Source organism: Sciurus carolinensis, chromosome 10 (assembly GCF_902686445.1).
Source record: "Sciurus carolinensis chromosome 10, mSciCar1.2, whole genome shotgun sequence".
NCBI classification, from domain to species: Eukaryota; Metazoa; Chordata; class Mammalia; order Rodentia; family Sciuridae; genus Sciurus; species Sciurus carolinensis.
In genome coordinates, this window is record NC_062222.1 from 25,141,039 (window position 1) to 25,166,316 (window position 25,278).

The 25,278-nt window shown below is 35.7% G+C and overlaps 1 protein-coding gene across 1 annotated transcript in view; it reads right to left on the reverse strand.

Annotated features, from left to right (window-relative positions):
* Positions 1-25,278, reverse strand: part of Iqcm (IQ motif containing M) — a 319,309-nt gene that overhangs the window by 226,851 nt on the left and 67,180 nt on the right. Inside the window, 3 exon segments of the mRNA XM_047565986.1 lie at positions 12,391-12,428; positions 22,766-22,772; positions 24,586-24,600. Coding sequence (XP_047421942.1) covers positions 12,391-12,428; positions 22,766-22,772; positions 24,586-24,600 — 60 coding nt within the window.

Here is a 25,278-nt window from a genome sequence, read left to right on the forward strand (position 1 = left end):
TGAGTTCTAACCTGTCACCAAAGCTGAAGGTGGTCTTTTGGGACCCTGATATAAAAACAAAATTAGAAATAATATAAATGTAAACAGAGATTGGTTATGTAAATTTTAGTACATTATGCACCAGATTATTTTTCAACAACAAAATTATGTTTATGAAGTCTTTTATATTAAAATTAAAATGTAAAAAATTTAAAAGTCATATATTTTATGCTTTTAATAAGGGACAAAAAAAATCTATAAACAGTATAGAAGACTAAACAAAAATGTGCCAAATGTTAAAAGTGACAGTTTCAGGTTTGATTAAACTTTTTTCTACCATTTGTTATCTTCCTTTGTTCTGAATGGGCTGATTCTGGAGTTGGTAAAATTCTTTATGTAACTCATGTGTAGCCATCTTCTGAAGCAAGTTATCCTTAATTTTCTCCATACCAGTGGCCACAGGACTTGAGCCTGTGTTTGTTTGTGAAACACGGGAGCTAGATAGACATTTGAGGGTTGACACTTGGTCATTTGGCTGGTCCAACTCAGCAATTTGGTCTCTACATCACATTGAAACAATCTGATAAAATCAAATCTTACATTTCAACAGATTCTTATGTGAACCAACAGAAGCAGGTTATGTTAGTTGAAGGGTTAAGAAACTTCTACAGTTCTCTCTGAAGTTGGGTTATCATCCCAGCACTAGGAAATCTGGAAGGTGAAGCCTTCCCATATAAGCTCTGTCACTAAAGGGAAAGCACATGTATCTCCTAAGGAACGTGACCTGATCATTTGACTCTCTAGAAGTTCTATAATAAAGATGTGTTTGTAGGGGCTGAGGATATAGCTTAGTTGGTAGAGTGCCTACCTTTCATGTACAAGGCCCTGGGTTTAATCCCCAGCACCACAAAAAAAAGGGGGTTTATTTTGTAATATGAAAGAATGATTAATGATTAAACTCTAGAAAACAAAACCTACCTATAAAATGTTTAGTCACATATTTCTGCTATTTCATTTATTCAGTTATGCATGAGCTAGAATGATTGTGCAAATTATGGTATGAGCTAGTCTTTTTAGAAAACAAAAATAACAATCTAATCCCATAAGAAAAATTAAGTTTGTCTTTGATGATTGGCTTGTCAGAGGACTGAAGTTCATTAATGTATCATTATCTTTACTAAAAGTTCATTAAAGTAACACATCCAAGAGGAGAAAAGACTGTGGTCACAACAACAAAAGGGTAATTACAGAGAAGAATTTTAGCCCTACTTATTCCTGTGTGTTCACTCCAAATGTTTCACTCTTTTTACTCTCATAGTCAAAACGAGGAGAGAACTAACTTCTTGCCTTACAAGCTATAACCTGTACATGAGTGGAAACTTCATTTTTAGGCAAAGTATTGTGGAGAATCATATTAAAATTTTGAATAAGTATCAAGAGGCTCACAAAGTCCAAATCTATAATGTTACAGCAAATATCATACAGAAATGTAACAAGATTCGTGAGCTAAAGCAAGAATGTTCGTTTATTAATGATCAACATTTACAATTGTCTTTTTAGTCCTTTTATCAAATAGAAAGTAAAGATGAAGCAAAAATCAATTTTCCTACTCATTAAAAATACAAGTAAAAGCCTAGGTCCTGAAAGGATGATGGAAATTCTACATATGAATACTTTATCTATGAAGATAGATAGCCATGTGGATTTGGTTCCCATTATTACTAATAATTGAACATTGACTGTACTAATAAAATATCTCACAGATGCTCTGTCTTCTTCCTCCTACACACCAACAGATCACATTCAATAAAATTTGGTTCTTTAGAGAAACAGAATATGAATTATTTTAGGAGGAAATTAAGAATAATTCAGGATAAAGTTAAGTTTATTTCTCAATACACCATAGTAGTTTTACTAACTACCACATTCACATGTGAAGCTTTCCTCCAGTTAAAATGGTCTGTCTTCCTTAACCTAAAAGCATTTGCCTATACCATGGGCCCTGCCCATTGCTCATCCTACCTCATCTCTACCTTCCCAGAGTACAGCCAAAGTTCAAGGCCCAACTGTAACACCATAATCTTTTTTCTCTACTCATTCACAAAAGCATATTAAAATTCAAAGAAATGTGACTGTGTGGTTAGAAAGATAACCCCGAACCCACTCCTAGTTATTAAAAAGTTAAATAATTCTCAAAGGTTTTTTCTTTTCAGTATTAAGAAAAATAACCCTTTTGGTCACCTGACTGATGCTGATGCATGAACATGAATAGTCACAGAGGCTAAGAACTATGAGTCTCCACCACAGGACAGAATTCACATCAGTGCCTTGTAGGATGGGTCACCTTTTCTGGTATTTTAATGCAGCCACAGACCACAGCTTCTTTCTAAGGCATGGTTGATGTCTAATACTTATCTGTATACTTACAGACCTGATTTGGTGCTTTGTATATCCAGTTTTTAAAAAATTAAAAACAAAAAATCTTTAATCAACATTTCTTTGCCTTCAAAATTCAGCTGGCATCTTCACTTCCATTATACTTATACCAAATTTTTTTCTTTAAAAAAAAAAGACATAAACACTCCATCTATACTTGAATGAAACCTCTATCAAAATATGATGAAACAGACATTCGAATAATTACTGAATATTAGTTAATATTAATATTGCATTATTAATTTTAGATGAGATTTTTTTAGTTGTACTTTAAGAAAAGATTATGTTTTCCAGTGCAAGCTGAAAAATATGGATGGGTATTAAAGAATTTGATTCAATCAATCCAGACAAAGAAAGGAACTATTGAGTGGATGCATGAATGAAAGAAGTAAAACTGGCCATGAGCTCATAATGGTTGGAGTTAGATTACAATTAGACATAAATTCACCATCCTGGTCTCTTTACTTTTGTATACATTTAGAATTTCCATTAATTTTTTTAATTGGTGGGGCATGCTTCTAATCCCCACTGTTTGGGAAGCTGAGGCAGGAAGACTGCAAATTCAAGACCAGCCTTAGTAACTTAGCAAGAACCTGTTTCAAAATAAAAAAATGAAAAGGGCTGGGGATTCACCCCAGGTTCAATCTTCAGTACCATAATATAAATTAAGTTACTTATTCCAAAACTGTGACTTGCATTGAGCATCTAAATCATCAAAAAAGAGATTAGATCCAGAGTGAAACATAAGTAACAATACTTTACAATGTGGTAAAGTAAAATTTTTAAAAATTAGGAATGGAATTTTACAATCATGTACAAAGAGACTCATCTCAGCAATTTCTCAAGCAACACTCCAAGTCTTTACAAGGTGGCTTTGTTAACTATATTGTAAAATCCAAGGGCAACCATCCTCAGGTTGAGCTAAGCATTCAAAATTTGCTTTCTTGTTTACTATATTCTCAACTAGTAAGAGAAGTTCAATAGATGTATCTTGCTTATCACCATCTCAATAAGCAATGCATCTAGTTCATACAGCAGATACTCAATAAATATTTTCCACTTATCCCAATATATAAAATTTGCCCACTCCTACCTACTGCCAATAGGCCATAAAGTATTGTGGATATAAAGCTATTAAAGATTCATTTAGAATATTCAAATTTTAATTATGTATGCTCCTTTCTGAAAATAGCTTGTCAGCAACTTACATTTATTTAGCATATTAAAAATTAAAAATTATCTTCTACACACACCTTCTCATTTTAGCTTCACATCTCCCAATAGGTAGATAAAAACAAGGATTACCTCCCAATCTTAATAAGAAAAAGTTCAGAATATATTGATTATCTGGTGAGATCCCGACTCTGTTTTCTGACTTAAAATTATTTGTTCCTTCAACTGTAAAACTATCTTTATATTCTTTTAAAATTAGGGAACATTAATTATTCCAGCAAGAGTAGAAATAGATCCTGAGAAACTGAGCCCAGAAGTCAAACAATAAAAGATAGAAAATCAAACACATTGCATAAGCTGTTGGATACAGTATTAAAGAACATCATTGCAAAATCCTAAAAGATGTATATTTCCATACTTTAGATATAGTAAGTCACAAAAGAACAACTTTCCCAACATTACCATAAGAACAAGACAGATTGTCTAAAAAACAATGATTTTTTGAGCCAATCAGAGAACCATGATCACAATACAAACTGATCAACTGCAATACATGGTTGACAAGCTCCTCAAAGGAGAGAGAACCCCCATGACTATCTCAGACTGGGCAGATCAAATAAAAGATGTCCTCTGTAGAGGAAGGCAAGAAGGAAACTTTAGATCTTTAAAGGTCAATTGCAACCAAACTTGGTAGTGTAGAATTCTCAAATGCCCCAAACAGAGGAAGCATTTGCACCCTCTCTCCTGCTCTTATCTAGGGCTTCTACTGAGTGCTGATGAGAAATCAGACAGCAGGACCTGAGAGAGACAACATCTATGATGAAGGTATGAGACTCCTGTCTTGGTCTGGAGGGGAGGCAAAAGAACCTAGAAAAGTCTATCCCCAAATTTAGGTCCTGCAGAAGTGCAAGTTTGTGGTTAGTTGTTATATATAAGAATCCAAAAGCTACTAGTGGCCCTGATGCTACACTGACACTGGACAAAATCTGCTACTAGGGGAGAGACAAGAAACCCAACTCAGTTTAACAAAGTCTTTATGAGCCTGACAGCAAAGCTACACAAGATGTTACAAAGAAGGAAGGTGATAGCCTGATGATCTTGATGAATACAGATACAAAAGTCCTTAACAAAGTGCTGACAAAGCAAATCCATGAATATCTGAAAAGCATAACTTATTACAATCAATTTGGCATGGACCAAGAATGCAAGGTTAGATTTACATATGAAAATAAACCAGTGTAATTCCTATAACAGGCCATATTTTAAATAGATGCATTAAAATGTTTTAATAAATGTGAAACAATTTTTTTTAAAGTGCACAAACATATTTATAATTTAAAAACTTTATTTTCAGCACCCTGGGAATGAAAGGAAATTTCCTTATTCTGAAAAGTGAATATTACAAAAAAAAATTGAAGTAACATTATTCATGTTTGTAAAATATTGAATGCTTTGCCTAAGATTTAAAAGAATACAGGATGTCTGTATCATTCCTTCTACTCAGAATGGTGCTAGAGTTCCTAATCAGTTAACAAATAAAGGATAAAAGACAAAAATTGGAAAGAAAAAAGTAAAATTTCCTTTTTACATTAATGACATGACTATGTATGTAGAAAATCCTAATGAATATGGAAAAAAGTTAGCAGAACTAGAATTTAGCAATGTAACAATATGGAAAATTGATCAAAAAGTCAATTATGTTCTTAATAGTATCATGAACAATTGGAAAAAGGAATTAAAATTCAATATCAATTGTAATCATTTAAGAACTTTAAAGTATTAAGAATAAACAACAAATAACATGTAGTTAAAAATATAATTGTTACTGAGAGATTAAAAAGACAGAAATTAATATGGAGATCACTATAGCAATAGATTGAAGAATCAATTTTAAGATTGCTATTCTATATGCCTCATTTGATATATAGATTCAAAGCAATCCGAATAAAATCACAGCAAGCCATTTTTTTTCCTAGAAATAGATGAGATAACTTAAAAATTTTACTTGGAAAAGTAAAACAAGAATAGATAAAAATAATCAACAAAATAAGAAAACATATACAACATCACCTCTAAACCTACTATAAAGCTACATTAAGATAATGTGCTATTAGCAAATGATATACAGAGCAGTGGAATATATAGAGTCCGGAATTAGACTTTTACATATAATATCAAAGATGAAGGCACCAGAGCAACTCACTATAGAGGAAGAAAAATCTCTACAACACATGATGTTATCTTCAACCATAAATAAAAACCAATTTCAGATGGATCATAAGGAGAACTATAAAAAGCTAAAATAGCAAAGCTACCATGAAAATATATGAGATTGTTAAAACCTTGGGACCAGCAAAGTTTTTTATAGAAGACACAAAAAGCAAAAGTCATGAAATTTTAAAAATGAAAAACTGGACTTCATCAAAAATAAAATGTTCTGCCTTTAAGAAAAGGCAGTTAAAAAGCAGTCAAGCTACAGAGTAAATGCAACAAGTAAATTCAGACTATACATATACTCCTATAAATCAATAACAACAATGCCAAAAAACATCCAATTTTAAAAATGGGTCAAAGGCACAGATGCTTCACAAAAGATGGACATATGGAAAATATACATGTGAGAAAAGACCCAGCATCATTAATCATCAAGCAAGGAATAACAATTGAAAATCCAACTGCAAAGACTGAAAGGAAAAAAACTGACAACATAAAATGTTGGAGAGGATGTGGAGCAACTGAAATGCTCACATGTGGCTGATGAAAGTCTCAACTGGTACCACTACTTTGGAAAACTCATTAGTACCTTAAGTAGTTAACCATTCATCTGTGCTATGATCCAGCAATTCTACAAGCATGTATTAATTCTAGAAAAAAGCAAAATACATGCCCAAGTACTTGTACATAAAGCTTTATTTATAATAGTTGAAAAGAGAAAATATAGATGTCCATCAGTAGAAGAATGAATTGATACACTGTGATATGGCCATACAGAATACTGATCAGCAATGAAAATATATAATTATTGATATATACAAAAGCATGGATAAACCTAAAATCATAATGCTAAATTAAAGCAGCCAGACAGGAAAACATACAAACTATATAATTCCATATTTACAAAGCTCCCAAATTGGCAAGTAGTACAGTGTAAAAAGTCAATTAACTTTGATGATGGAAATTGGATCAGCTGGAGAGCTGCAAACTGACTTGTGAAGGGGCAGATGGGAACTTTCTGAGATATAGAAATGTTCTTTGTCATGATATCTGTTTACCAAAACTGCCTGAATGATACATTAGAGATTTGAATGTTTTAACATCTCAACAAATATAAATTATATCTCAATGAACAAAGAAAGACAAGTTAAATATTCTACTTATCTTCTATTAGTATCTTCACACTAGCAATTTACATTATTCATGTTATGGTGCAAAATAAAATTTGAGTCATCTTCCTGAAAGGTCATAAGCTCCTCCCAAATGTTTTAAAGGTAGTTTCTTAATTAAAAATTCACCTTTTGAATAAGCAACTCACAAAATAAATTAAAGCATTTCAAAATCTAAGTAGCCAAGTTAATTTTTCTGGGAATAAGTTTTTATTCTTATAATAGCAAATGTATGAAGTTTAAAACTAATTTTTAAATGTTACATTCAGATTGCTCTCAAAATAATTAAGAAGAACTAGAATTCCTTAGTTGTTGTAAAACTTATGAGATTTCATTTAGAACTTTAGAACAATATTATTTATACTAAATCATTCAAAATTTCAAGTAAACAATCCTTAAAATAGAGTATTTCTAAGCACTTGATGCTCCATTCTAAAAAGAGTAATGAATAAAGATTAGTGCTTCATACTTTATAAATAACCTCTCCATAAGCAACTTGAGCTGAGCCTCATATTCACCATGAGTAGATGAAAGAAGGATTTCCTCTCCCTTTTCTAATAAGACAAAAAAACTATTATTTTTCTCTTATTGATCTTCCTTATCTTGCTTGACACAAAGGCAATTTAATGGAGCCAAGAATATAATAATCAGACAACATCCTTAATGCACCCCTCAGAAAATATTTATTCTCATTTTCACTGACTTACATGTTAACTGAAGTCTGACCAAAAAAAAAAAAAAAAAAAACCAGAAAAATAGGAAAGAATTATAACTAAAAAGAATAAAAGACAGCAAAAACAATGTTATTTTGCCATTTTACTTAAGTATTTTTCCTACACCTAATTGTTAATTCTAATGGAATCAGAGTTTTAAAAGACCTGTGATGTTACACTTATACACAGAATCCTCGTCTATTTTAATTACGCACTATCTCAGAAACACTGAAAATTGAAAATAAATACCATTTTTAAAAATTCATCCTCTACAGATTAATTATGGAAAAACACTTTTATTCATATACAACTAGATAAAAATGATTAAGGGACACTTAAGATCATGACAAATGTAAGCAAGAATATCTTTAAAGTTTATGTGCTTTCCTCCTTTTCATAAATAAGAAATAAATGGTGTCATTTTTTAATCCACAATAAGAGAGAAAGCATTAGTCATTTAAATATTTTTAAAATAAAACTTCTTACCAAAATTTTTCCTACAGAGGAACTGAAGTTGAAAGTTACAAAAGCAGAAGAAAAAATAATAATTATCCTTACACATGCTTTGGCTTTCTATTCCTTAAGTCAGATAAGTTTGCAAAGTGTTATATGATATAATTTACAATGGTGATGAATTATTAATTCCAATTTTTAAAACTTATGCCAGAGAAATTACCTTGGATATAAAAGGCACTGTAAATCTGTTCAGGAAATTGCCTTTTTACAAAAGCAAATTAAGGAATAAGATCTTGCTTGTGTGTTCTAAAAATTGGTTCAAAGTTGCTATGAATAAATTAACCAACTAAATTAATTAATATTTTGTAAGTATGAGGCCAAAGTTAAATCCTTAGTATGTATGCTTAAGAAGAAATATTCCATACAGTGAATAGAGGAAAGAAAAATACTGAGAAAAATGCTTGCACAGAGATTTGCTTTAAAGAACTGATGGTACAAGTAATTAGTATGACATTTAATAAATGGCACTTTGAAGAACTGCTAAGCCCCAGTAAACCTTCAAGTCAAACCACCTTTGCTTTTTTTTTAAAGCAATAGAACTGTAGTATATTTGCCAACACAGTTTCACTATCTCATGTTTAAAAATTCATATGTATAAAATGCTTGAAAGAAACATGACTTATATACATCTACTGTATTTCCCAGTGGACCCAGCTTAGCACAAACTGATAAAAATGAGGGGTCATAAAATAGGAAATCCATTTTCATACCCATTGGTGTGTAATTGAATACATCCTTTCAATAGTTGCTATAAATTAATTCCAACTTAAAAGCAATGAAATATTTTACCTCTTGCAAAGCAGTCAGGAATGACAAAAAGTATTTTTCCCTCTTCAGCAAAGAAGGAATATTCTGTGGTCTCAACAGATATTACCTTCATCTGTCTAAGTATAAGCTCATCTCACAGGCTGCACTGGAAATTCTGGAGCTCCTTCAAAGCTCAACCATCCAAAGACAACAGAGAATCTCATTGGTTTAAGGTACATTTTAGAATGCTAGAATATTGTTCCAGGATATTAAATTCAAGCAATGACTGACTTTGGCTTCCCTCTGAGTTAGGACACAGTAATAAATAGTTCTCCTCAGATACAAGAAAGATTCAAAAATATAGTTAGGGTCACAACATGTCTACTGGTCCATAAAATCTGTATCACTCTTTGCCATATGTATCAGGGAGAAAACACATCAGTTATTTATTTTTAATCAGGAATAATAAATTGTGCTCATTACTTAGCAGAACTCTCATATAACACATCACTGCCCTGTAGCAGTTTATGTTCTAAGATATTAATATTCAATAAGTATGAGTAGTCTACAGTTAGGGTTGATCTTATTTTACTTTAAGCTTTTTTTTTTAATCAAAACATCCTTTACCACCACAGCTACCCTCAATCAAGCAAGTAATGATTACTATATATAGGAATAATAACATAGCATGGTTCTCTTTAGGTCAAACTAATTCTAACACCTAGCATGTTAGTCCTACACATGAATTTATTGTTCTACAACCTCAGCAGGTATTTATTTCACATTTACTAATACTAACCTTTCACTACATGTCAGGTGTATGGTAAGTGTTGAGAATACAAGATGAACAAGACATGGCCCCAGGTTTTGAGAAGTATGCACTCTAATGGGGAAAAGTAAATAAAGAAAACTCACTACCAATTTGCAATAAGTGTTACAACTGTTTGACATTGGAAGCTCCCTCAGAGACAAAGCAACTCCACCAGAGGGAGGCCAGGGAAACTTTCATAGATGATGAGACATTTAAGTTGGCTATCAGAGGATGATAAGTACATCTGGCAGCAGGCAAAAGGGTTTGTGTCCCTTAAAGGACAGTGACAATAAAAAATGAGGAGTTAGGGCACTGAGCTCCACCTTTCAGGGGACTCACATCCTCTTCTGAGATCCTGATGACCTCAGTGTCTGTCCAGTCAGGAAGGCATGGGGGCGTGGAGACGTTTCATATAGTTTGTATCTTGACTGTGCCCCATATGTTAAGCTACAGGGTTGTGGTGGAATCTTTAGGAAGCGGGGTTAAGGGGCAGGAAGCTAGGTCATTGGAGGTGTTCCCTTCAAGGGGTTATTGGAACCCCAGCCCTGTCCTTCCTCCCTTTTGTTTCCTGGTCACAAAATGAGAAAGTATGCTGTGCCACATACCTGATGTGTTGTGCTGCCTCACCATGGGCCCAAAGAGCAGCGTCGACACATTACAGACTAAAACCTCCGAAACCATGAGCTAAAATAAACCTATACCTTTATAAGTTGACAATCTCGGGTATATCATTATAATGATGGAAAGGTGACTGATAACACCATACAAAATTCAGAAGTTGCCCATAATACCCAGAGAAGCTGGGTAGACAGGAAAAGACTGGGTAGTCAGGAGCTTCTCAAGAAACTTTAACTCTTCTTTTACTGTGGCCTTTTCTACATGATAAAACCACAAGCTCCAAATAAATCTCCCCAATGAGTTTTAGCCTTAGTTCTTGCTGTAAGACCTGTTTTAAGACTACATATTTAATGTTAATATATTTTCTATCATAATGGTACAAGAGCTGATGAGGTATTCAGGCCTTTCCACTGTAGTCAATGGCCTCTTCTGTGGTAAAGGTCTAAAGGGATATACAGTGACCCACCATCCCAATTTGCCCAAGACTGACTCAGTTTGAGAATCAAAAGGTATGGCTCTGAGGAAAACTGAGTCCAGGTCAAACTGGGCCAGTTGCTCACCCTAAAATATCCTGCTCCCAAAGCAGGGAGCAAAAGAGGTACTCGGCATTGCTCTTCTTAGAGAAATTTGTTCTTTTTTGTTTATAGGTTTCTATGATTACAAAATATAGAGAAATAATATACATACAGTTTTTAACCAATAGTGGGTCACTCAGCTTAAATACCACACTTGAAGCACTATTTTCCAATCAAAGTACTTTCCTTTCACCAAGAACTAACCATTTTCCTGCCTCGTGTAAATATATCTTTTCTTTTTTTTATACAAATTTGCCAGTGGTATTCAACTATAGAGGTTACTTTACCTTGTAATTTGAACATGATCTACTAAAATATTCCTTTTTATCTTTGTTGTTCAGTTTATAAAACTGAACCATGCAGTTGCATATAGATATAAGTAGTCTATGTTTTTGCTATATAATCTCACTATATAGAAAAATTATAAATTATGAAATTATAATTTACTATAATTGATTCATATACTATGCTGTTGATGATATTTGAATTATTTCCAGTTAAAGATTATTATAGACTATGCCACTATAAATATTCATGTTCTTCCTGGTGCACACAGGCAAGAGGTTTTCTAGGGTTCTGCCAGTGAAAGTATGGTCCTTGGATTAGCCCAGTCCTCAGTATTAGAAAGTGTGATAGAAAGGCAGACACTCAAGCCCCAACCAAGACCCACTGAACCAGAATCTGCATTTTAATAAGATTCAGTTACACATTACAAAGTCTTTGTGAATGACATCCACAGTGAGTCTAGGAAACCCTACTCTGGAGAACAAGCTAAGGAGTGTAATCACAGAAATTTAACTCTACTTGACACCAGCATGAGTCACCAGCCCTCCACATCCTGGCCAGCACTTTACTGTTATGCTCTACTACTCTGACAGTTATATAGTTTTAAAAGTGACATTACAAATATTTTAAAATGCATACTTAAAAACTTTGTCCCTCATAAATAAAACAAATGTCCTAGAAAACATTAATTTATATGCTTGTTTAGAGAAAATAGATCATAATCACTATTTAATATTTTAATTCTATACTCTAGACCCACTAGACATTATAACTGCTATTACAGATCATCAATTTTCTTCCTGTTTATCTTTTTAAATCTCTATCTTCTCTTATATTTCAGTTCTTCCTAAGATCACTCGATCACTTTCCTTGTCCTGTAGTAAGTACATCGTTAGTATATTTCATAAGAGTCTGTTGGTCATTAACAGTCTCAATTTTTATTTACCTAATTATGCCTTCTGCAATGCCTACAGAATTTTAGATTGACAGTTCTGTTTATTAAGAACAGGGAAGTTCCTATTCCACTATCTTCAGGCTTCCAGCATCACTGTTGAGAAATGAGTTATCTTAACAGCCCTAACTTTGGAAATAATTTTCTTCTATCTTCTCACTGGTTATTAAAACTGGTTCTTATCTTCAGTATGATTTCAAACTATTTCTTTTTATTAATTCAATTTGGGATTCATTGGGTCTCTTGAATCTAAGGATCGAGGTCTTTCATCAGTTCTGAATTATTCTCAGTCATTATCTCTTTATATACTGCCTCTGCCGTATCTCTAGAGGGGCCCCTCGTGGCTCTGACCACGCACATAGAGCCCCCTGTTTTCACAGGCTCACTCTCCTCTTCTTTTCTGTATTTCCCTATCATCACTCTGGATTGCATTCTGATCATTTCCTCCAACCTTTCTACCCATTCACTAGTTCTCTTCTCTGCTGCCTCCAGTAGGCTCCTCAATATGTCCACTGGTAATATGGTTCTAATTTTTAATTTCTACAAGTTCTGCTGGTTCAGTTTCAACTCATATGTCACTTTTTATAATTTCCTCTTCTCTGCAGGTTTTTCCAAATACTCATTTATTTCTTGGACCACACAAAGTGGAATTGTTTTAATATCTGAAACTGATCATTACACTATCTAACTCTGAAGTATTAGTCTTGCCTATTTTTCCAGTTCATTTTGTACCTTTTGCAATCTTTCCTTATGGACTTACCTATTATTGACTCACTTGTCACTGCTCTTAAAAAAATAATTTGTGCAAGTTCCTGTTACTCAGTGGAATTCATATTTCCTTCAAGTAGCAGTCTGGGATATTACCAGTTAAATGTCATCTTAAATTCATAATTTGAAGTTCTCTGACCAAGCTAGGCTGGTTATCCATATTCAAGCTACAAATCCATGCAAGGCACTGTATGTGGTCACAATTTACTATAATTGATTTATATACTATGCTGTTGATGATATTTGAATTATTTCCAGTTAAAGATTATTATAGACTATGCCACTATAAATATTCATTCTCAGGGAATTTTTTTTTCTTATATGCCTCTTTTACTCATCAAGAAGGCATCCTTTAAATATATAAATAAATAAGCAGTTCCTGTCATCTGACAGAGAAGGGGTAGGTCCCATCTAGCTTGTTCTTACCCTAACTTAATGTGGGGAGGGTTTTATGATGTGGACAGGCCCCAAGCCTGCTCTCCTTACCTCCATGGTTGTCTTTCCCAGTTGTGCTTATCAATAATGCCTTTGAAATGCCATAAACAGGTTTGGTTCTGCAAAATGCTGCTTCCCACTCTGGATATGGTGCTCAGTCAAAAACTGACCTATGAGTCTCCCACTGCCTTTTTAGTCCTTCAGTGATTTTTTTTTTTTTTACAGCCCCAAAACTGAACTTTAATGTATGCAAATTTTTTTCCATTTAATTATGTTTTATTTATAATTTTGCCTTTATATTTAAGCATAATATTAGAGAGAAATCCATGTGTATGCAATGATTTTTTTTTATTGTAAACAAATGGGATACATGTTTTTTCTCTGTCTGTACATGGCGTAAAGGCATACCATTTGTGTAATCATAAATTTACATAGGGTAATGTTGTTTGATTCATTCTGTTACTTTTTCCCTTCCCTCCAACCCCTCCCACCCCTCTTTTCCCTCTATACAGTCCTTCCTTCCTCCATTCCTGCCCCCCTCGCTAAACCCAACTCCAACCCCAACACTAACCCTTCCCACCCCCCATTATGTGTCATCATCCACTTATTAGCGATATCATTCTTCCTTTGGTTTTTTGAGATTGGCTTATCTCACTTAGCATGATATTCTCCAGTTTCCTCCATTTGCCTGCAAATGCCATAATATTATCGTTCTTTATGGCTGAGTAATATTACATTGTATATATATACCACATTTTCTTTATCCATTCATCAATTGAAGGACATCTAGGTTGGTTCCACAATCTGGCTATTGTGAACTGAGCAGCTATGAACATTGATGTGGCTGTATCTCTGTAATATGCTGATTTTAAGTCCTTTGGGTATAGGCCAAGGAGTTGGATAGCTGGGTCAAATGGTGTTTCCATTCCAAGTTTTCTAAGGAATCTCCACACTGCTTTCCAGAGTGGCTGCACTAATTTGCAGCCCCACCAGCAATGTAAGAGTGTACCTTTCTCCCCACATCCTCGCCAACACCTGTTGTTGCTTGTATTCTTGATAATTGCCATTCTAATTGGGGTGAGATGGAATCTTAGGGTGGTTTTGATTTGCATTTCTCTTATTACTAGAGATGTTGAACATTTTTCCATATGTTTGTTGATTGCTTGTATCTCTTCTTCTGTGAAGTGTCTATTCATTTCCTTAGCCCATTTGTCAGTTGGATTGTTTACATTCTTGGTGTAGAGTTTTTTGAGTTCTTTATAGGTTCTGGAGATTAGCGCTCTATCTGAAGTATGATTGGGAAAGATTTTCTCCCACTCTGTAGGCTCTTTCTTTGCATTGCTGATAGTTTCCTTTGCTGAGAGAAAGCTTTTTAGTTTGAATCTATCCCAGTTATTGATTTTTGCTTTTATTTCTTGTGCTATGGGAGTTCTGTTGAGGAAGTCTGGTCCTAAGCCGACATGTTGAAGCTCTGGACCTACTTTTTCTTCTATAAGATGCAAGGTCTCTGGTCTGATTCCGAGATCCTTAATCCATTTTGAGTTTAGTTTCGTGCATGGTGAGAGATATGGGTTTAGTTTCATTCTGTTGCATATGGATTTCCAATTCTCCCAGCACCATTTGTTGAAGAGGCTATCTTTTCTCCATTGCATATTTTTGGCCCCTCTGTCTAGTATGAGAAAACTGTATTTATTTGGGTTTGTGTCCGTGTCCTCTATTCTGTACCATTGATCCACCTTTCTATTTTGGTATCAATACCATGCCGTTTTTGTTACTATTGCTTTGTAGTAGAGTTGAAGATCTGGTATTGCGATACCCCCTGCTTCACTCTTTCTGCCAAGGATTGCTTTAGCTATTCTGGGTTTTTTATTCTTCCAGATGAATTTCATAATTGCTTGCTCTATTTCTGTAAGGTACATCATTGGGATTTTAATTGGAATTGCATTGAATCTGTATAGCACTTTTGGTAGTATGGCCATTTTGACAATATTAATTCTTCCTATCCAAGAACATGGGAGATCTTTCCATCTTCTAAAGTTTTCTTGAATTTCTTTCTTTAGTGTTCTGTAGTTCTCATTGTAGAGGTCTTTCACCTCTTTTGTGAGATTGATTCCCAAATACTTTATTTTTTTCGAAGCTATTGTGAATGGGGTAGTTTTCCTAATTTCTCTTTCTGAAGATTCATCGCTTATATATAAAAATGCCTTAGATTTATGTGCATTGATCTTATATCCCGCTACTTTACTGAATTCACTTATGAGATCTAAAAGTTTTCTGGTGGAATTTCCTGGTTCCTCTAAGTATACCATCATATCATCAGCAAATAGGGATAGTTTGAGTTCTTCTTTTCCTATTCGTATCCCTTTAATTTCTTTGGTCTGTCTAATTGCTCTGGCTAGAGTTTCAAGGACGATATTGAATAGAAATGGTGAAAGAGGGCATCCCTGCCTTGTTCCAGTTTTTAGAGGGAATGCTTTCAGTTTTTCACCATTTAGAATGATATTAGCCATGGGTTTAGCATAGATGGCCTTTACAATGTTACGGAATGTTCCCACTATCCCTATTTTTTCTAGTGTTTTGAGCATGAAGGGGTGCTGTATTTTATCAAATGCTTTTTCTGCATCTATCGAAATAATCATGTGATTCTTGACTTTAAGTCTATTGATATGGTGAATGACATTTATTGATTTCCTGATGTTGAACCAACCTTGCATCCCTGGGATGAAACCCACTTGATCATGGTGCACTATCTTTTTAATATGTTTTTGTATGTGATTTGCTAAAATTTTGTTTAGAATTTTTGCGTCGATGTTCATTAAGGATATTGGTCTGAAATTTTCTTTCCTCGATGTGTCTCTGTCTGGTTTAGGAATCAGGGTAATTTTGGCTTCATAGAATGAGTTTGGGAGAGTTCCCTCCTCTTCTATTTTCTGGAATACTTTGAGAAGTATTGGAATGAGTTCTTCTTTAAAAGTTTTGTAGAACTCGGCTGAGAACACATCTGGTCCTGGACTTTTCTTTGTTGGAAGGCTTTTGATGACTTCTTCTATTTCATTACTTGAAATTGGTCTATTTAAATTGTGTATGTCCTCCTCGTTCACTTTAGGCAATTCATATGTCTCTAGAAACCTGTTGATGTCTTCGAAATTTTCTATTTTGTTGGAGTATAGATTTTCAAAATAGCTTCTAATTATGTTTTGTATTTCAGTCGTGTCTGTTGTGATATTTCCTTGTTCATTCCGAATTTTAGTGATTTGGGTTTTCTCTCGTCTTCTCTTTGTTAGTGTGGCTAAAGGTTTATCAATTTTGTTTATTTTTTCGAAGAACCAACTATTTATTTTGTCAATTTTTGTATTGTTTCTTTCGTTTCAATTTCGTTGATTTCAGCTCTCAGTTTAACTATTTCCTGTCTTCTACTATTTTGGTGTTGGTCTGTACTTCTTTTTCTAGGGCTTTGAGCTGTAGTGTTAGGTCATTTATTTTTTGAGTTTTACTTCTTTTATTAAATGCGCTCCATGAAATAAATCTTCCTCTAAGTACCGCTTTCATAGTGTCCCAGAGATTTTGATATGATGTTTCTTTGTTCTCGTTTACCTCTAAGAATTTTTTAATTTCCTTCCTAATATCTTCTGTTATCCATTCATCATATAGTAGCATATTGTTTAATCTCCAGGTGTTGGAGTAGTTTCTGTTTTTTACTCTTTCATTAATTTGTAACTTCAATCCATTATGATCTGATAGAATACAAGGTAGTGTCTCTATCTTCTTGTATTTGCTGACATTAGCTTTGTGGCATAATATATGGTCTATTTTAGAGAAGGATCCATGTGCTGCTGAGAAGAAAGTGTATTCGCTCTTGGTTGGATGGTATATTCTATAAATGTCTGTTAAGTCTAAATTATTGATTGTGTTATTGAGATCTATGGTTTCTTTGTTCAATTTTGTTTGGAAGATCTGTCCAGTGGTGAAAGAGGCGTGTTAAAATCACCTAGTATTATTGTGTTATGGTCTATTTGGTTTCTAAAATTGAGAAGGATTTGTTTGACATACATGGATGAGCCACTGTTTGGGGCATAGATGTTTATGATTGTTATATCTTGCTGATTTATGGTTCCCTTAAGCAGTATGAAATGTCCTTCTTTATCCCTTCTGACTAACATTGGCTTGAAGTCCACATTATCTGAAATGAGGATGGATACTGCAGCCTTTTTGCTGAGCCCATGTGCATGGTATGTTTTTCCCCATCCTTTCACCTTTAGTCTATGGGTATCTCTTTCTATGAGGTGAGTCTCTTGCAGGCAACATATTGTTGGATCTTTCTTTTTAATCCAATCTGCCAGTCTATGTCTTTTGATTGATGAATTCAGGCCGTTAACATTCAGGGTTATTATTGAGATATGATTTGTATTCCCAGTCATTTGGTTCATATTTAAAATTTGTGACACATCTTGGTTCCTCCTTTATTTGACAGTTCCTTTAGGATAATTCCTCCCTTTGCTGATTTGCTTCTTTGTTTTTTATCTCTTCCTCATGAAATATTTTGCTGAGAATGTTCTGTAATGCTGGCTTTCTTTTTGTATATTCTTTTAGCTTTTGTTTATCATGGAATGATCTTATTTCATCGTCAAATTTGAAGGTAAGTTTTGCTGGGTATAAGATTCTTGGTTGGCATCCATTTTCTTTCAGAGCTTGAAAAATGTTGTTCCAGGCCCTTCTAGCCTTTAGGGTCTGGATTGAAAAATCTGCTGATATCCATATTGGCTTCCCCCTGAATGTAATTTGGTTCTTTTCTCTCACAGCCTTTAAAATTCTGTCTTTATTTTGTATGTTAGGTATTTTCATTATAATGTGCCTTGGTGTGGGTCTGTTGTAATTTTGTGTATTTGGAGTCCTATAAGCTTCTTGGACTTGATCTTCCATTTCATTCTTCAGATTTGGGAAATTTTCTGATATTATTTCATTGAATAGATTGTTCATTCCTTTGGTTTGTTTCTCTAAGCCTTCTTCAATCCCAATAATTCTCAAATTTGGCCTTTTCATGATATCCCATAGTTCTTGGAGATTCTGTTCATGATTTCTCACCATCTTCTCTGTTTGTTCAACTTTGTTTTCGAGGTTAAATATTTTGTCTTCAATATCTGAAGTTCTGTCTTCCAGCTGTTCTATCCTATTGGTTATGCTTTCTATGGAGTTCTTAATTTGGTTTATTGTTTCCTTCATTTCAAGGATTTCTGTTTGGTTTTTTTTCAATATCTCTAACTCTTTATTGAAATGATCTTTTGCTTCCTGAATTTGCTCTGTTAACTGTCGATTGGTGCGATCGTTCAATGCCTGCATTTGCTCTTTCATCTCATCGTTTGCTTCCCTAATCATTTTAATTATGTACATTCTGAACTCCCTTTCTCTCATTTCTTCTGCCATGCTGTCGATGGATTTTATTGATGTAACATCTAGATTTGTTTGGGGCATTTTCTTCCCTTGTTTTCTCATATTGTTCAGGGATCAGTGGGTCATTAAGATGTTGCAGATTTCCTCTATCAACTTATAATGTCCCTGAAGATTGCTAGTATATCCCCTCTTATCCTTCAGTAGCCTGAAGTCTTGGAGGAGGTTGATAATGCAGAGCTCCACGAAGAAGCTGCCTCTCTAGGTGTGGTAACTCTCAGGTGGCGTATATTCCCTGCTAGTGGGCAGAGGTGCCTCCACTTGTTGACCAATGGTCATCCAATGGGGAACTAGACTGTGGGCTGAGGCAAGGCCTGTTTGTGCCTATGTCTCTGGCTTTACCGTCCCTGTGGGAAAACCTCCCCCGGCCGGGAAGAGTCACTCGGTGGGGACGTCTCGCTGGTCAGTTGCCCTCCTAGAGGTTCCCCTCAATCTACAACTACCACCTGGGCTGGGCTGTCTTCCTCTGCAACGATCCCAGGGGCCCGGACCTACGTCCTGGGCCTGGGAGCCTCACCCTTCGCAGGCGAGTCTCCTTAGGCTGCCTCTCCCAGAGAATCTGCCCGCCGCCCTGGAAACTTCGCTCCGCCCCTAGGCGTGTCTCTGTGCGGCTCTTCCAGCAAGAAGCCACCTAGCTCCTGGGACCCTGCTCTGCACCAATCGCCTGGCTATGCAGCCCCTCCCCTGAGCCACCACCTGGAGCCCCGTACAATAGCTCCGAGACACAGAGACCCGCCACACACCTCCTCCTCCGGACAGCCGCCCGGTTTCCAACGCAGTCACTAGGAATCCAAACAACTCACTTCAGGTCTCCTCCTCCCGCCAACCACCCGTAGCCCTAGGCAGTCACTCCAAGTCCAAGTGACCCGCCCTGTTCCTCCTCCTCCTCCTTGGGGTAGCCCCCCGGGTGTTCAGGAGCGGTGGCTCTGAGACCAGGTGACTCACCACACTCCTCCTCCAGGCAGGTCACCGGTGTTCAGGAGCAGCTGCTCCAAGTCCAATCAGCTCACCACTCGCCTCCTCCTCTGGCAACCGCCTGTGGTTCTGATGCAGTCACTCCCAGACTAAGCGTCCCACCGCTCTCCTCCTCCAGGCAGGCCACCAGTGTTCTGGAGCAGCTGCTCCAAGTTCAAACAGCTCGTCACGCAGCTCCTCCTCCGGCAACCGCCCGCGGCTCTGATGCAGTCACTCCCAGGTCAAGTAACACGCCGCGCTTCTCCTCCTCTTCTGGGCAACCTCCCGGCACTCAGGAGCGCTCGCTCTGAGTTCAAACAGCTCACCACGCAGCTCCTCCTCTGGCAACCGCCCGTGGCTCTGATGCAGTCACTCCTAGACCAAGCGTCCCGCCGTGTTCCTCCTCTTCCTCCGGGCAACCCCCCGGTGTTCAGAAGCGGTTGTTCTGGGTCCAAACAGCTCGCCACGCAGCTCCTCCCCAGGCAGCCGCCCGGAGCCCCAGCGGCTGCTCGAGTCCAAGCGCTGTGCTGAGCCGCCTCCTCTACGATGATCCCAGTTGTCCGTGTTTACCGCTCCAGCGGGGGGAGGGGCGTCTCGCCGAGCAACTCCACTTCACAAATTCCCTGCGTTCCGGGGCTACCGCCCCATCCGGGACGCCTCCCCAACAGGAGAGACTCACCCAGCAGCTTTGAGTTGGTCCCAAGTCTCTCACTATCTCCTCTTTTGAATCTTGCGTCCTGGAGCAGTGTGAAATGCAGCCGCCCTCTAGTCCGCCATCTTGGCCCGCCCCTTCAGTGATTTTTAAAGATGAAATTTTAAAAAATGTTTCTCCATTATTTTTATTATTTCAAAAGCGACGATTTATTCAAATAACATTCTACCTCATTAAATGAAATAAATACAATTGTCAAATTATTAAAACCAAAGCTTAATAGGTTTCATTTACTCACAATAAAACAAAGCACTATTCCAATGTCTCCCTTTCCTGGACTACAAGGTAACAATTTTTATAGACTTATATAAGTATTTATTTCTTCATGTAATAGATAAATCAAAATGTTGGACCACATTTAAATCTCCTGATTTAACAACAACTGGCAAGTCTCTAAACACTTTTTACCCAAGCGAGATATAAATTTAAACATAACATTAAAACAAAGAAATTAACATATCTCAATAGTTTGAAAATATATGTTAAAAAAGCATAATGTTTGTGTTTTTTAAGCACTGTTTTACAAACCTGCTTAAAAATAAATTTCTAAAAAAACTGCTAAAAAATAGAGAGTGAGTTAAAATAATCAGCTAGCCCAAAAGACATGATTAACAATCAGCTAACTACCAAAAGATAATAGGCCCTGTGTTTTGGATTGAATTGTCCCCTCCAAAAAATATGTTGAAGTTCTAGCCTCCAACACCTAAGAATGTGGCCTTATTTGGAAGTAGGGTTTTTGCAGGTATAATTAGTTAAATTAAGATAAGGTCATACTAGATAAGAGTGCCCTAATCCAATATGACTGATGTCCTTTATTAGAAGAGAAAAGAGACAGACACAAAAAGACACAGACTTGACTTATGTTGCCACAAGTCAAGTAACAGCTAGGGCTGCCAGAAGCTGGAAAAAACATGGAAGAATCCTCACATAGAGACTGTGAAGGGAGCAAGGGCCTGCCAACTTGGTTTGTCTCACCTCCAGAACTCCAGATACTGTAAGATAATGAATTTACCCAGTTTGGGGTAATTTGGTACAGCAGCTCTAAGAAACTAATACATCCTATGAAAGGGGCATTTTTAATTTTACATCTTATGAGTAACTTTTGAGGAAGTTGCAGAATATCATCTAAAATAAAAATACAAATTGGTAATATGTTTTATGTTAAATATTCATGTGTGAACTGTAATTCTTTCAGGGAGGCTGGTTTGCATGTCATTTGCTTCAGTTCCTCGAAATAATATAATTTACCTTCTAATTTGTAAACTGTGAAGGAAAAAATACAGTTTTGTCACTTCTTGAAAATAATCCAAAGCCAATAAAAAAATCATCAGTGAAAGCTTTTTTATTGGTACATATTAATTATACAAAAATCCAGGTTTCATTGTGGTATACTTTGCACAATGTAATCAATTTCACTCCCGAGTACCTTTGCTTCCCTACCTTCCTTCCTTCCCCTGGTTCCCTTCCTCTACCTTCCAATTTCAAGGAGTCCCTTTTGGTTTGGTTTGGTTTGGTTTTTCCACATATGAGAGAAAACATGACACTTTTCTGACTTATTTCACCCAAACTTATGATCTACATTTCCATCCACTTTCCTGCAAATTACATGATTTCACTCTTGTTTATAACTGAATAAAACTCTGTTGTGTGTGTATGTGTGTGTGTATGTGTATGTGTAACATTTTTTTAATTGATCTTCTATTGATGGATACCTACAATGGTTCCATACCTTGGCTACTATGAACTGCATTGTAATAAACATGATTATGCATGTATTTCTAGAATATGCTGACTTTAATTCTTTGGGGTAAATACTCAAAAGTGGAATGGCTGGATTGAATGGTACTTCTATTTTCACCTTTTAAAAGAACCTCCATAATGATTTCCACAGTGGTTATATTAATTTATTTTCCACCAATAGTATATAAAGAGTTCCTTTTTCTCTCTGTATCTTTGCCAGCATTTATTATTATTTGTATTCTCAATACTTGTCATTCTCACTAGAGTGAGAAAGAATGCAGTTTTGATTTGCCTTTCCCTAATGACCAAAAATGTTGAATATTTTTTCCATGTAATTGTTGGTCATTTGTACTTCTTTTGAGAGTTATCTGTTCAGTTCACATGTCCCCCAAATGCAAATTTCTTAATGAAATGATAAGATATCCATTACTCTGAGGCACATTACATGATAAAAAAAAATTTCCTAATATAAATGAAAGTTAAATTGTGAGCAGAAGAAAAGAAAGTTAAAGATGCCCACGACTGCAGATCTCAGTCAAAGTACAGAGAATAGGTCTCTAAAGTAAATAGCCACGTCCTGAGAAGCAAATTCATTTGCGAAAATAGGAATAAATCCAGAAGCACCCTGGATGGTGTCATTTTCACAAGAATTCAAGACACTGGGATGGGGGGGTTCAAAGGAGACTCTTACAGACTCTTCACACTTTCAGGGCTTGACCTCCAATTGAAGCTCAAGTAAGAAGCTCAACAATGAGAACTGTCTATCAGTCTGGAAATAAAATTGCTATAAGCAATAAAGCCTAAAAGAACTCATGTGTACACACAAACCTATGATATAAAGGTGTTTTCCATTAACCTGGAACACTACCCTGGCTATTCTCATATAGAAGTATCTTGCAAACAGCTGGTCTGGAAAGAATGCATCACATTCAAAGTGAGTAATAAAAACTGTGTATGAGAACTATTACAGAAAAAATAAAATGGAAAGGGAACAAAACAGTTCTGATGGATGAATACCATGAGGAAAATGTTGCTAGGGGAAAAAAAATGTTGCCACTAGCAACACGAACATTTTGACCAAAGATATTGACTAAGGCCAAGTGTGGTGGCACATACCTGTAATCCCAGTGGCTTGGGAAGCTGAGGCAGAAGGATCTCGAGTTCAAAGCCAGCCTCAGCAAAAGCAAGGCACTAAGCAATTCAGTGAAACTCTGTCTCTAAAAAAAATACAAAATTGGACTGGGTATGTGACTAGTCAAGTGCCCCTGAGTTCAATCCCCAGTAACCACTCCCCAACAAAAAAAATATTGACTAAGAAGTGTCTGGCACAGTGATGCACACAAATATTCAGGAGGCTGAGGCAGAAGGATCACAAGTTCAAGGCCAGCCTGGGCAAATTAGGAAGAATCTGTTTTAAAAAGAAATACATTTTCTTTCTTTTTAAAACAGGAAGGAAGGAAGGAAAGAAGGAAAGAAGGGAGGGAGGGAGGAAGGAAGGAAAGGGATGGGGATATAGGTCAGAGATAGAGCAACCTGAGTTCAAACCCCTGGGATTTGGGGAAAAAAAGGTAACTTGCCACTGTTAAAAAATATATACATATATATTCTTAATATTTAGAGAGGAGGAAATATACAGTAAGACATTAGAAATAATCAGTTGGGCTGATTCAACAAAGAAGTCAACAAAGAATTGTAAGAGAAAAAATAAAATCATTTGCAGAAATGAAGACAGAAGATGAGAAAATGGGATTGACAGATATGAACAACATGAGACACAATAAAGAAAGAATTCAAAAGGATTACAAGAAAAATGATAGACATAATAAACCAGAAAAAGAAAATAAGAGAAGAAAATCATATTAAGGACATAGTTGAAGAAACAATTACTGAAATAAAATAAGATTAGAATCTTCAAATTGAAGGATATACCTTCTCTTGGAAGGAAAAAATTGCCAGATATTGATGCTCACCAAAACATATCTCAGAATCATTACTAGAATTCAAAAATAACAAATATTTTGAATGGGCAGGCAAAAAGGACAATCTGCCTATAAATAGCAAAGCCCCAGGGTGGAAGGCAGTAGAGAAAAGTCTACCAAACACTCAAGAAAATGAGTACAAGATTTTTTTTCTAGCACAGGTCTCACAACCAATACACAGTAACTAACAACAATTGAGAGGAAAAGTTTTAAGTTGGTAAATGGTTCAAGTAGCTGATTTTTACAGCCAAGAGGTAAAGTTATCATTTGGAAATTGGAAGTCACATGATCAAAATAGATAAAGTTCAAGTGCGAAGGTATACACAAACAGAAATAATGTAACTAACAGAAAGGAGTGGCAGACAAAGGGGGAGAGGAACTGAGACAAATTCTATTATTGCTCATGTCAAAGTTATGTATAATAAGAACGAACCTATGTCTTCCATCCATAGAATTTTAACTGCTATAGGAACTGGCCTCCTGTGACAAACAGCTAGACAACTGGACAAAAGATTTATTAAAAACTCATGGTGATTATGAGTGCTGTTCTCTCTGAAGACCAGACCTGTGGGTCAATGAAACAGAACAAGAGCACAGAAAAAGATCTATATCTTTATGAAAACCAGAATAAGTGGCCCTGAAGGTTAAGAAGGACTTTCAGTAAATACTCCTATGACAATTATTGGATAGTAGGTAGAGAGGAAGAGAGGATGGGGACAGAATGAAACTGGACCCTTCTCTTATACCTTGCACAAAAATCTACTCCAAGGACCTTAAAAGCCTAATTTTATAAACATAAAAAATATAGTAATTTAGAAAATCATAATAGACATTATTTCACTGACCTTGAAGTAAGGAATAATTTCATGTTTTACTAACAAGGCACAAAAATAAATAGCTATAAAGGTAACACTTATAAATTCAGTTTCTATCAATTGAAAGACACCATAAAAGAGTACATAAGAAGAGCAATAAAGAGTAGAGAATTTTTCTTGCAACAAAGATGCAGTTCAGAATATTTTATGAAGAAGTTTTACAATTCAAAAAGATAAAGGAG